At 38.8% G+C, this 12,998-nt stretch overlaps 1 protein-coding gene across 1 annotated transcript in view; it reads right to left on the bottom strand.

Annotated features, from left to right (window-relative positions):
- The window catches only part of SLC24A3 (solute carrier family 24 member 3), a 762,616-nt gene that overhangs the window by 54,526 nt on the left and 695,092 nt on the right, over positions 1-12,998 (bottom strand). The window contains exons 10-12 of the mRNA XM_044660739.1: positions 11,908-12,053; positions 9,874-10,034; positions 8,624-8,894 (exon numbers count right to left, since the gene is read on the bottom strand). Coding sequence (XP_044516674.1) covers positions 8,624-8,894; positions 9,874-10,034; positions 11,908-12,053 — 578 coding nt within the window. The remainder of the gene's footprint in view (positions 1-8,623; positions 8,895-9,873; positions 10,035-11,907; positions 12,054-12,998) is intronic.

The following is a 12,998-nucleotide window of genomic DNA, read 5'->3' as shown; positions in this document are numbered from 1 at the left end:
GACTTGTTTCAGACCCGACTTGGGGTTTTCTTGGCATAGATATTGGAGTGGTTTTGCCATTTTTTTCTCCAGCCTATTTTACAGAAAGCAAGTCAAATAGAGTTAAGTGACTTACCCAGGGCGATATAGTTAATAAGTGTCTGAGGCCAGATTTGAACTCAAGAAGATGAGTCTTTCTGACTCTTGGCTTGGCACTCTATCCACTACACCACCTAGCTGAATTACTGTGTATTAGTGTCTTCCCTGAATGTCCTAGAGAGCTGATCTTAAAGGTCAGGAAATCTTGGGTTCAGTAGGTACCTCTGACATCTACTGGCTATATTGTTGTGGGCAAGTCACCTAACTGTTCAGTGTCCCAGGTAACTCTCTAAGATTATATAAATTGCCAAGAAGGTTCCAAACTACATTTATAGAGGAAGTCCTTCGTGAGGAGCTCGCTTTATTGAGGAAATCATTAACCTCAGATATTTCCCCTGGGTCCTCATTGTTGGGGTTCCAATGAAAAGAAAAGATGAAAAAAGGAAACCATCTTGTTATTTTCTTGATCTTTTGGCTTGCCTTGAAAAGCATGAAGCCCAAGAGTTTGTGGGGGATCACTTGGCAAATGAAAGGAGGCAATAAAAGTCAAGTCAGGAGTTTTGACTAGAAGAGGAAGGGGGTAAAGAGCCAGTTAAGAATGTTGCTTGCCTTTTCTTACAGTGCAGCTAGTTAATGGCTATTAGATATCACCCTCATCTAATTTAAGGTGTTTTTTTTAAACCCTTACTATGTATTGGTTCTAGGGCAAAAGAGTGGTAAGGACTAGGTAATAGTGGTTAAGTGACTTGTCCAGGATCACACAACTAGGAAGTATCTGAGCACAGATTTGAATCTAGGACCTTTTGTCTCTAGGTCTGACTCTCAAGCCACTGAGTTACCCAGCTGCCCTCCTCTCCCCCTATCTAATTTAATTAAAAATGTTTTTATTGTGATTGCTATGACTAAGGACCTGGTGAACAAAGACAAAAAAGTCACAGCTTTCAAGTTTATGTTGTGTGTATGTGGCATTTAAATGGACACAAACTATAATATAATCTTTGTGGAACAGAGGAGGGAGGAAAGAGAAAATCTATTTTATTTAAATGGGGAAACTAAGACCCAGAGAGATGGTGGGACTTAGAATCCATTGCCAGAGCCAGAAGTAGAATGCAAAACAAACAAACAAATCCTCCCGGTTATATCTGTTGCACTTTGCTGTATAAATAGAAAGTCTTTAAAAAATGTTTCAAGAATCAAGATCAAATGTGCTTCCTAGGATGTTAATATTCCTTCAGCCAGTACGTTAGTGTGAATCTCATCAACTCTCGCTTCTGCTCCTCTTTTGGGATAAGAAATAGGAGACCCAGACCACAACTGTTGTCAAGTTACTTGCATGACTGCTGAGGCCAGCAGGATAGTTAATAGTCATTTGTTTAAAAAATTAGGTGGGGAATTTTAATATCAACCAGGTACTTGGCATGGATGCCCAAATGGAGAGGAAAATATGCACAGCGTCTTCTTTTTAAAATTTTTTATAATAGACAAATCTTTAAGTAAACAGCTTGTGACACTGTAACTAAAGAAAGGTTGAAATCTGAGGCTACATTTTTTTCAATGTGGAAAGTGCTTGGCTTTCAGTGAAGATAGCGGCACCTTGTGGAATCGTTACACATTACATGGGTCTACTGGGGGACCAGTGAAGAGAGACGGATGGCCCTTCTTCGTGCTCATTTCAACACTGGGCCAAAAGAGAAAAAGGCCATTTTCCTGAAATGATGATGTAGGTTTGAAATTTAATTTTCCCTCCATTATCTTGGCACAAACAGGAATTGTGATGAGTGAACAAGCGGGATAAGTGAAGAGGTAAGAGGCATTAGGACCCTGGAGAGGGACACAGGGACAGAACTGGGGGATGCCAAGGGCATGCTTTGCCTGCTTCCTACGTTTGTCTAGGCATTGCTTGCCCTTTCCTCTTCTGTCAGACCAACCTCTTTGTGGGGAGAGATGTTGAAGAACTGAAGAAATAAAGCATGAGGAAACAGTTTATAAAGTCTGATAAGGGGCAAAAATAAAGGAGAGGAAGGAAGAGGCTTCAGTGATGGGCAAACTACAGCACATGGGCCAGATGTGGCCCCCTGAAATGTTCTCTCTGGCAGTGAGACATTCTTCCTAATCTGACAAATAAAACAAGTAGGATACAATACGATGAAACTTTGAAAGAGTTGCCTTAGAAACAGACTGACAGATGAGCATTTCCTTTCCTTTGGCCCCTCTTTAAAAAGTTTGCCCATCACTGATTTAGAGCATTCATATGAAATAGATAGCTCTCATTTCTTTGTCTGAAAACACATCATTTGACCATTTATTAATTGGCTAGACAATGAACTCCTCAATAGCACCTCCTCACTAACAATAGTTCTGAGAAGTTATTGTTTGCATTGGGCAGCTACTGGGGCAGTGGGTAGAGTCAGGAAGAATAATCTTCCTGAGCTCAAATAATAGTTATGTGACCCTGGGCAAGTCACTTAACCTTGTGCGCCTCATTTTCTTCATCTGTACAACAAGCTGGAGAGGGAAATGGTAAACCATTCCAGTATCTTTTTAAATTTTTTTTTTTTTTAACGCTTACCTTCTGTCTTAGAATCATGACTATGTATCGTAATGGCAGAAGAGTGGAAAGGGCCTAGGCATTGGGGATTAATGACTGTGTGTGAGGACCTCCCATCTCTAGGCCTGGCTCTCAAACCCTTGAGCCACCTACCTGCCAGGAGTTTTGCCAAGAGGACTCCAAATAAGCTCACAAGGAGCCATCCATGACTGAACAACAACCGTTTGCATTAGGCAACCAAGAATTAGCAGAGGGAGGGGGGAACATCCTTGTGAATTTGCAAATTAACTCTTGCCATAGAAAAAGTAATAACACTGTCAACAATTTCAGGACTTCTTGTTTTAATGTGTGGAGGCAAACCTCTACTAGTTTGGGTGAATACATGTCCCAGAACTTCCTCAAAGCCACCAATCTGACAGATGAATTTTGCCTACATTTTGCCTTGATGGATGAACCATGTATCAATTTATTCAATCTTCATGACATGCCACTGTGCATAAATCCTCCCTCCACCCTTTTTGCTACCCTAGTCCTGAAAACAGTAATTAAATCAACATCACCAAAGTATTTCTCCCTGGCTACCACTCCCCTCTCTGTCTTGTTTTCTCCTATTAAAATGTGAGCTCCACAGCATCTGACACATTGCAGGTACTTAATAGATGCTGATTGACTAACTGATTGTGAGAATCAAATGACTTAATACCTACAAAGCACTCTTTCAACCTTAAAACACAAATTAACTGTCAGCTAATCTGGCTATTTCTGAATCAGAGGTGAATGCAGTAACATCCTTGATGTTTTTACTACTTAATTTTGGCTCCAAGACGTACCATGAAATGGTTGGGGACAAAATTTCCCCCATTTCTTGATGATGTCTTTCCTTTCTTTTGTCCTTATAAGTGGAGGGAGATACACATGGATTTGTAGTGGGGGAGGAGAAGTTGTTTTTATCTGTATTATTCAGTTTTTTTTAAGAGGATGAGAAAACTATATTGTCTAATTTTGACCCCATTATTCCAGAAGATACTTTAACTAGAGAATTGTGTGTTCTTCATAAAATAAAAATCACAGTTTAATATTTTTCAAATCTCCTAAATTTGGGAAGAAAGGGGAGTATTGAAGATTTTTTAAAAAAACCTCTTATCTTCCATCTTAGAATCAGTCGTTGGTATTGGGGTATTGGTTCCAAGGCAGAAGAATGGTAAGGGCTAGGCAATGGGGGTTAAGTGATTTGCCCAGGGTCACACAGCTAGGAAATGTGTAAGGTCAGATTTGAACCTAGGACCTCCCATCTCTAGGCCTGGCTCTCAATCTACTGAGCTACTCAGCTGTCCCCTTGGTGATTCTTAATGGACAAAAAACAGACCAGTAAAAAAAATCTTTTTTCTGCTCAACCCTCCTATTAATCCCCCACCCCCAAGTATCTTTAATTGATTATATTTTTGCTGCTTTATAGAATAAGAAAGCACCTAGCTCATAAAGAACTTAGAGATTCAGAGGCTTTGTCTTAGGACAAATTATGTTTATTGTGGTACACTAAGCTGTTTCTACTTTTGGCTCTCTTAATTCCCAGGCTTTATCATTTCTGTCCTGGTGCTTCCATTTACTGATAAGCACAGTTGGAGGCTGCCTCTCTCATGCTCATACAAGTTCGTTTTGTTCAGCCTCAGCTTTGGACACAGATCTGTGGGTCCTAAGGCTCGCCACCAGAGGGCAAATGGCAATAGGCAAAAATTATCTGAGAAAGCAGGATGGGGAGCTGGAAGGGACTTATTGTCCACTGAGTCCAGCTCATCATTTTACAGATAGGAAAGGGATGTGATTTGACCAAGGTCACCTACCCAGGCCACCTGTCTGTTTCCCCCAAACTGTCCCCTAGGCTCTAAGTATTGGCCATTAACCCTCATCTCTGTCTAAAGAAGTGAAAGGACATTTGCTTGATGGAGCTTCTGACTCAGTTTCTCAGTGGCTTCAGGATTGTGTAAAAAATACTGATCTGAGTTTGAAAATGCTTAGGGCAGCCATATAAAGAAATAAATCAACATATCAGCAGGTAAAGAAGCTTATCTTGAGTTAGGCTAGCCATCAGTTTTCAGAAATCCGTGGAGAGAATAATAAAGGATTTCAAAGAAGAAACTCTGGCTGGTAATAGCTCAGGAAACTGGCCTGAGACAAAGCTCCTGAAGTCATATTTGGATAAATTTTGAGGGCTCTCCCTTCCCCAACTTTCTCATTTCTTTTTGTGAAAGTAATCATTCCTGTATCCATTTGAGACTGGAAGACTTGTATGAGAAAAATTTATTTCTATAATAATGATTTTTTTCCTGTTCTTAAACTTTTGCCCAATTCTCATAAATTGCCAGAAACTAAGAGATCAACCAAGCAATCGTTATTGTTACACTATGTAGCAAAACTAAGAAAACCTAGAATGTAAATTTATTAACACGTTTGCAACTCTTCTTAAACTACCTTTGCCAAATATGGTCGTTGTAGAACCAAATCAAAATTTAAATAATGCATTTTTATGTTATTAAAAAACTTACTTTAGATGCATAAAAGATGTTAAAAACGTATTACCTATATTAAAATTCATCCCACCTCATTCAATTTCCTAAATATGTGGGAGAGGGGAAGAATCCTATTAAAACAGCTAAAAATTTGGTTGGTTGAAAAGATCTCATAGAACTGTTGAAAACTGCAAATTGGAGCATACCTTTTTACTTTATTTTTCTTGCATTTTTTGCAATATGGCTAACATGAAAATATGTTTTACATGACTTCACATGTATAATGGGTATCATATTATTTGCCTCCTCAAGGAATCAAGGGAAGAGCTAGAGAAAGAGGAAAAATTTGGAACTCAAAAACATGAATGTCAAAAAAGAGACAAAATAATATCTCATATTTCTATGATGGTTTTTATGGTTTGCAAAGTGCTTGCCTTAAAACAATGCTATTCAGTAGGACAAGTATTATGCCCATTGTATAAATGAGGAAACTGATATGTGGGCACACCTCAGTTACCTTTTGGGTTTCGGTGTATTTTTTTTAATTTTTTTATATATTGATTCCATTTTTAATAATCATTTTCTGACATTTTGCAATCCATGTTCTTTCTTTCCACCCTTTTACTCTCCCCAAGACAGCAGGTAATGTGATACAGATTGTACATATGCTATCATGTGATACACACTTCCATGTTTATTATATTGTGAAAGAAGACACATATTATTTACACTACAGAAAAATTAATGGAATTAAAAACATTTTAAAATTATGGAATTCCATAAAGAATAGAATGCTTTCAGGTACATTCTGCTGGCTTATAGCTTAGAGTAACAGAATATGAGAATCTGGCTGAACTTTTCAGTGGTTTGCCATTTCCTTCTCCAGCTCATTTTACAGAGGAGGAAACTGAGGCAAATAGTTAAGTGACTTTTCTGGGGTCATCTGGCTAGTATGTGTCTGAGGCCAGGTTTGAACTCAGGTCTTTCTGAGTCTAGGCCTAGTGCTCTATCCATTTTTGCCACCTACCCGCATCTAGGTAATTGTTTGAGACTGAGTTTTCAGAAGATATTGACTCACATTGTTAGAAGTTTCCTTATATATCAATTTCCTGAAACAATTAAATCACATGTCTAGCCCCTTTTCCCATTAGGATATTAAAATTTTTTTTTCTTATGGTCTAGGAGGGAAGGAAAAGAGAAATGTATAAATGAGTGACAAAACACTGATTTCTTTTTTTACCATGAAAAACTGTCAGGAAGTAAAAACTTGATAGTTTTGTCCCTGATTTTCTTTGGGAAACTGTGCAGAACTTTCTAATTATTTTTTGGTTATACTTATTATTTTTAATTATGATAATAATTATAGCTAACATATAGTGATTTAAAATGTCTAAAGCACAGTTTATATGTTATATCATTTGTTTAGAAGCTGACCCTGGAGCAAATTCCTATCCAGTCCTTGGAGAGCTTTGGATTATGTACCACACACTGTCTACCATGTTCTGGGTAAGGGACAAGGGGCAAGGTCCAAGTCACTTTCACATGGGCCCAGAACTGGCTTTTTCAAAAATGCAAAATAAGACCACAGAATCACAGAATTGAAAAGTACCCCAGAGATCATCAATTCCAACTTATATCTAAAAAGGCATTTCCTTTGTAACATCCCTGAGAAGTGGTCGTGCCATTTATCTTTAAGACCCTTAATGAAGGGACAACCTCCTGAAGCAGTAGCCCATTCCACTTTTAGATAACTCTAATCATTAGCATGCATTAAGTTTAAATATCTCCCTCTACAACAGCTAGTTGGCACAGGGCAGCTGAATGGTACAGTGGATTGAATGCCAAGCATGGAGTCAGGAACACTTCTTCCTATGTTCAAATCTGACCTCAAGAAACTCATTAGCTCTGTGGTCCTAGTCAAATCTTTTAACTGTGTTGGCCTCAATTTCTATATCTGTAAAGTGAGCTGGACAAGGAAATGGCAAACCACTCTAGAATCTTTGCCAAGAAAACCCCAAATGGGGTCACGAAGAGTCAAACGTGACTGAAATGACTGAACAACAACACGACTTCTACCCATTATTCTCAGTTCCTTCTGTGGGGCCAAGCAAAAGAATTTAGGCTTTAAATTATTAGATTGTTAGAAGGGGCCCTAGAGATCATCTTATCTAAGCCTCTCGTTTTACAGATGAGGAAATGAATTCCCCCAGAAGGACTTGTTCAGGGTCACACACTTAGTAAAGAACAGAGCTGTGTCGCAGAGCCAGACCTTCTGACCTTAAATCCACACCATTCCACTACGCCATACTGAAGTCTAGTCCCTTTTCCATGTGGGATAAGGACTGGAATTGCGAATTTAATTAGCACAGGGAACACTTTTTTGAGGAAAATCTCTTTACCAATACAGGATCATGCCTTCCCTGCAAAGTATGGTCTTAGAGAATTGCCTAGAGCACTGGGAAGTGATGCCTTGCCCAAGGTCACCCAGCAAATATGCTTCAGAGGCAGGTCTTCCCCACTCTATCAGTAGGAAACAGCCTCAGTTTCCTCATCTGTAAAATGAGGATAATAATACCTTTTGTAAAGAGTAGTTTGTGAAGTTCAAAATAAGGTAATGTCTGTAAAGCTCTTTGTAAACTTAAAACTACTATATGAGTGTAATTGTTAGCCTCCAAGTTCCAAACTTCTTTGGAAAACACTAAGAAAAGAGTAAAGGAAGCCACAACCACAACTTCAACTAATTATTGACTTCATGACAACGATCTTCAATTGCTACTAATGATGATGTGCCACAGATTAAATCTTTCTCTTTGGGGGTGGGAGGCTGGAGGCAGAGCATTAAGGCTCAGATGCTTTCTTCTCTTGGCCATTCTTTGCTTGGCTCAATGCCCAACAATTTCCCTGCCACAATCATTTCTGACTTCAGCCTTCCAATCTGGTTCAAAAGCTTGTTCAAGGCTAGGAGATGGGCACATAACCTGTGTATACAGCACACCAAATCACCTTTTTCTCCTGCCTCCCAGTGGGCTCCCCCTTAGCTGTCTATCTACTATGTGGAGACTCTAGTTGGTGTTCACTAGCAGCCAAGCCCTAGCACTTTTTCAAATGACCAGTGACTCTGATTCTCACTGGAATCCCTCTTCTCTTGGGCCTCTAAAGATTTCTTTACTAGAGAAAGACTTAATTAATGTGATTTATTTGTTAAGATTCTATCAGAAATCTAGAGAATATAGTTTCTGAGAGCTCATGGGGAATGCAGAGTTTTAAAAGGATGCTAAAACATAAACTTCACTAAATAGTGAAGTCATTAGTGATTAGTAATTCACATTCAGTATTTGGTAGTATATGGAATTCAATGGAGGTGCAGAATAGCATGTATTTTCATGTTTAGCACACATGTGTATTGACTTATTAAATGATGAGAATTATGCTTGGGCTCTATGTATTTGAGATTATTTCCCAACACAAGCAAGGATTTAGGACCTCTTACAGGGTGGGTCGAATGGAGTATAAGGTCCATCATCATCATCATCATCCTCTTCTTCTTCTTCATCATTCTCATTGTTCTCGTTGTCCTCGTTCTCATTCTCAGTTTCATTGCCAGCCTCAGTGACATCATCATCCCTTCGGGTCCCATTCACACCCCTCTCTGGGGCATTGCTTGGCCCTGTTCCGTTCTCAACAGCATGTTTGATGGGGATTTTGATGGCCACCTCTGACTCTCCATTTGCATATGCTCTGCTGTTTATTAATCTTTGCCTCTGGGGGGAGGAAAGTTCACATATTTTTTACTCAGTCAAAATAACAGAAAGGATAGCAAATGGCACAGGCTACCCTTCTTGGTAAGTAAGGGCAGACCCCAAATGCAAATTCTCAGAATTTACATAACCCCCTCATGAAGGAGTAGCCTAGGATTTTCCAGCATACCCTGGAATCACCTTTAAATGAGCAGTTACTAGATGAGTCTGGTGATTACTCAAAATAATACCCAGCTCTGTCATCCCTTTGCATGCCTGAAAAATCCAAAGGGCAGACTGAAGAAGGTATAAGTGGTTGTAGGGTGATGAGGGCAATGGAATGTTTTTTATATTAATTTCATCCATAGCCTTTTAAAAACACTAAGTACAGTATAAGTTCCTATCATGGTATGGTGTTAAAATGGATACTGAAAACTGCTATAAAGGTAAGAGAGAAGGCAGGATGCTTAAACACAAACACACACGCATGCACAAACACTCACACACTAAAATACAATAGAGAAAGTGACCTCAAATTTTGTCTAACTTATCATAGTAAGTTAGATTCCTGTCTCAAAAAATGTGATGGAGAGGATGGTAATAGAACACACCTCCAGTTGCGTTAGCATTGGCTTTTGGGAAACCGTTGTTATTCTATTACAGGTTATGTCACGGTTATCACCTGGTCTAGTGGAGAGTGCTGAACTTGTCATCAGGAAGATGTGAGTTGAAGTCCTGCCTCTGATACTGAAGGAACATGGCAGGTTGCTTCTCAGTATTTCAGGCAACTTCCTAGGACTTAATCCTTTATGGTCTCCATTGGTGAAGTGAGCCCCTCAACAGGACTTTTGCACTCTCATGAAATCATAGATTTTTAATGCTTTGGGTTTATAGGTGGAAACTTTGTGGTCAGGTTCTCTGAAAACATCCTCATCTTCCAACTGCCACTCTGACCTTCCAAAATACCTCCCCCTCTCCCATTTCCAGAAGAACCGGGCATTACCTCATTAATCAACATGCGGCTAGCCATGGAGAGCCGAGTTTTGGGGGGAAAGTGGCTGGTAATCATGATCCGGAGCCCAGCCTCAGAAAAAGAGAGCTGATGTGGATATGCTGACAGCAGCTCATCTACCATGATCACTGAAGCTTTGCGGTGGAAATTTGCTGTGTAAACAAGAAACATTAAAGTCAAGATGGGGGAATAGCCATACATAGCACGAGGGCCACTTAGAGAAGAGTCCAAATTGCTCATAAAAAACTTTCTTGTAACTGGTGAAAGGTGTTAATTGGTAATTGTTTTAAAGCAAATTTGGGAGGAAATTCATATAAATTGAGCTCAGTTTTCTTATTGGTAGGGCAATTAGATAGCACAGTGGATAGAATGCCCTGCCTGGTGTCAGGAAGGCTCATCTAATCTGGCCTCAGACATTTACTAGCTATGTGACCCCAGGGGAAGTCACTTAAATTTTAAAGTTTGTGTCAGTTCCTCAACTGTAAAATGAGCTGCAGAAGGAAGGGGCAAACCACTCCAGTATCTTTGCTAAGAAACCCCAAATGTGGCCAGGAAGAGGTGGACATGACTGAAAAATGATAAAACATTTCTCATTGGTAACAAAATGAGTTGGACTAGATAAGTGACAAAGTCCTTTTGAATTCTAAATCTGGAACATGAACATGAGCGTGACATGCTTACACATACATCATTCACTGATTTGTTAGGTAAGCCACTATAAAGAAAGTAAATGCTATTTTTCAATAGCTTCTTGTTTCATTCACATGTGTTCAATAGAAAATTCTCTCTTTTCCTGACTTTCTCATCTTTATCTCTTTAGTTCTTCATATATATATGTGAGCATATCATACACACATGTATATATGTATTCCTCATTTTCAGGAATGTTTATAATGATCTGTTATGTTATAATTTTTTATGGTCTACAATTTTCTATATTAAAAATCTAATTATTCCTTCTAGAACACGGGATCTCTTAGTATTCCATATCTACAGACATGTTATCCCAATGTTTTCCAAGTCACAGATTTCTGAAATAATCTTTTAAATATATTGAATAAACTTGGGCCAGTTACTCTGGTTCTCTGGGAGTATTCCTTTATTGGAGTATAAACAGGCCAGAATATAAGTACTGGAATGAAGCCCCACTACCAAATGGAACCAAATGCCTAAATCCTGAAGACCTAGTATTTCATGAAACATGAAAGTATTTGCCAGGAAACATTTTACAAGTTCTTTAATTTGCAAAATGGAACAATCATCTGCAGATTTCAGTGGAGAGGCAGGGAAGAAATTAAAAATAATCTGTGTCTTAAAATTTCTTTTTGATCAAAAAAAAAAGCCTGTGTGAAAGAGAAGAGGAAAAAAAAAAGCAAAACCTCAGCAATTCAAGGGGAAACTTTGTAAAGGAAATTAATTAAATCAGAATAATTGCTATGTTAATGAAAAATAAAACATCACAGCATCACAGCTTGAGCTGAAATAAATTGCGTGTGCTGCCTTACAAAGAAATATTGTTTGTTCGACCAAATGGAACCATCTTCTTAAATTTTTGCTCTTTAGTGTTTCAGTGAATGTGTTAAATGCTCTAGTTAAGTCTCTTTAAAAAATGACTTTCTGTGCCCATTTTAACCACTGGAAACTGAGGGTATGTAGTTTGTATTTAGATTGCTATATCACCCTACCTCATTAATAGGAACTTTCATGGGTGTGTTTTTAAGATAGCCTCCAGATTTGAATCTTTTTTCTTCTCATTCAGTTAAGGATGAACTGAGAATAAAAGAAGAGTTGAACCCTCCCCTCCTCTAATTCCCCTGAACCGGGAGACTTCTTCCTTTGGGTGTCCAGTATGTGCTAAGCAATGTGAAACACCTGACAATAAAAAAAAAATATCTTGTTGGCTATCAGGAATTTTTTCATCCTAATAATCGTGATCGACTTCTTGAGCAGTTTCCCATACCCTTGGTGAAGCTTTGGAAATTGGAAGGAGTCATTTTCTAGCATTTCCCTCTTGGAGTTTTGTACCTTCGCGGTTACCTTTCTTAAGGAGCACTACCGTGGCATCACAATTGCTGTTGTCATCAATTTCAGCATTGTTGGCCAAGCCATTCACCATGTTTCCAGCACTCTTTGTTCTCCTTTCAAAGCACTGATGTATGCAAGCATTGTATCTGAAGAAAAAAAATAAAACAAAAAAGGACTTCAGGGAGTTTGGGCAGCTTTTCTCCATTCCTGAGCACGAGTGTGGTTGTTTTAATGATACTACTTCATCTGCATGGCTTTTATTGAGTAAAGTACACATAAAAAACATTTAAATTTTATCAGCCTACATTACTGCTATTTAAAAAAAAATAGCCCACTTTGGACTCTACTTGCTTGAGAAATATATAAATAATTATTTCATGCAAATACAGCTGGCTTTCTTTATTGCATTATAATGGGGGAAAGCACTAGGCTTGGAGTCTGAGGATGTGGATTGGAATCCTTGCTTTGCTTATTATTCTCTGTATGACCCTGGATAAGTCACAGTTCCCATCTCTTCAAAGAATGAATTAGGCTTGATGTATCTTAAGTTTCCTTCAAAGCTCTAAATCAGTGATTCCCAAAGTGGGTGCTACCGCCCTCTGGTGGATGCTACAGCAATCCAGGAAAGTGGTGATGGCCACACTTTTTTTTGTATTACATTCTATTCTGAGTTCAATAAATAGTTTCATAATTTCCAGGGGGCACTAAGTAATATTTTTTTTGGAAAGGGGGTGGTAGGCCAAAAAAGTTTGGGAACCACTGCTCTAAATCCTTCTTTTCAGTGGGTTTTCAGAACCTGAGGATCGACTGTGGCAACTCTGTAAGAGGAATGTGGTTTTTGAGACATTCTTGTGTTTATGCTCTGAAGTCTGCAGCAATCTCTGGACATACAAATCAAAAATTTGGGTAAGACAGGGCACAGCTGTGAAGAATTCTGTATCCTGTGGGCTGGAATTCTGATGTCTTTACCATCAGAGACTTGCTGGGGAGAAGACAAATGGCTTTAACCTAGGCAGTTACGCCTCACATTTTACCAGTTAAGAGTTGGCCACCAGTCAAAGCAGCTGTCTGTTGGTGGTTTCCAGAGATCA

Source organism: Gracilinanus agilis, chromosome 2 (genome assembly GCF_016433145.1).
Source record: "Gracilinanus agilis isolate LMUSP501 chromosome 2, AgileGrace, whole genome shotgun sequence".
In the NCBI taxonomy this organism is placed as follows: domain Eukaryota; kingdom Metazoa; phylum Chordata; class Mammalia; order Didelphimorphia; family Didelphidae; genus Gracilinanus; species Gracilinanus agilis.
The sequence above is the reverse complement of the archived record's forward strand: the minus strand, read 5'-3'. Positions and strand labels throughout refer to the sequence as shown.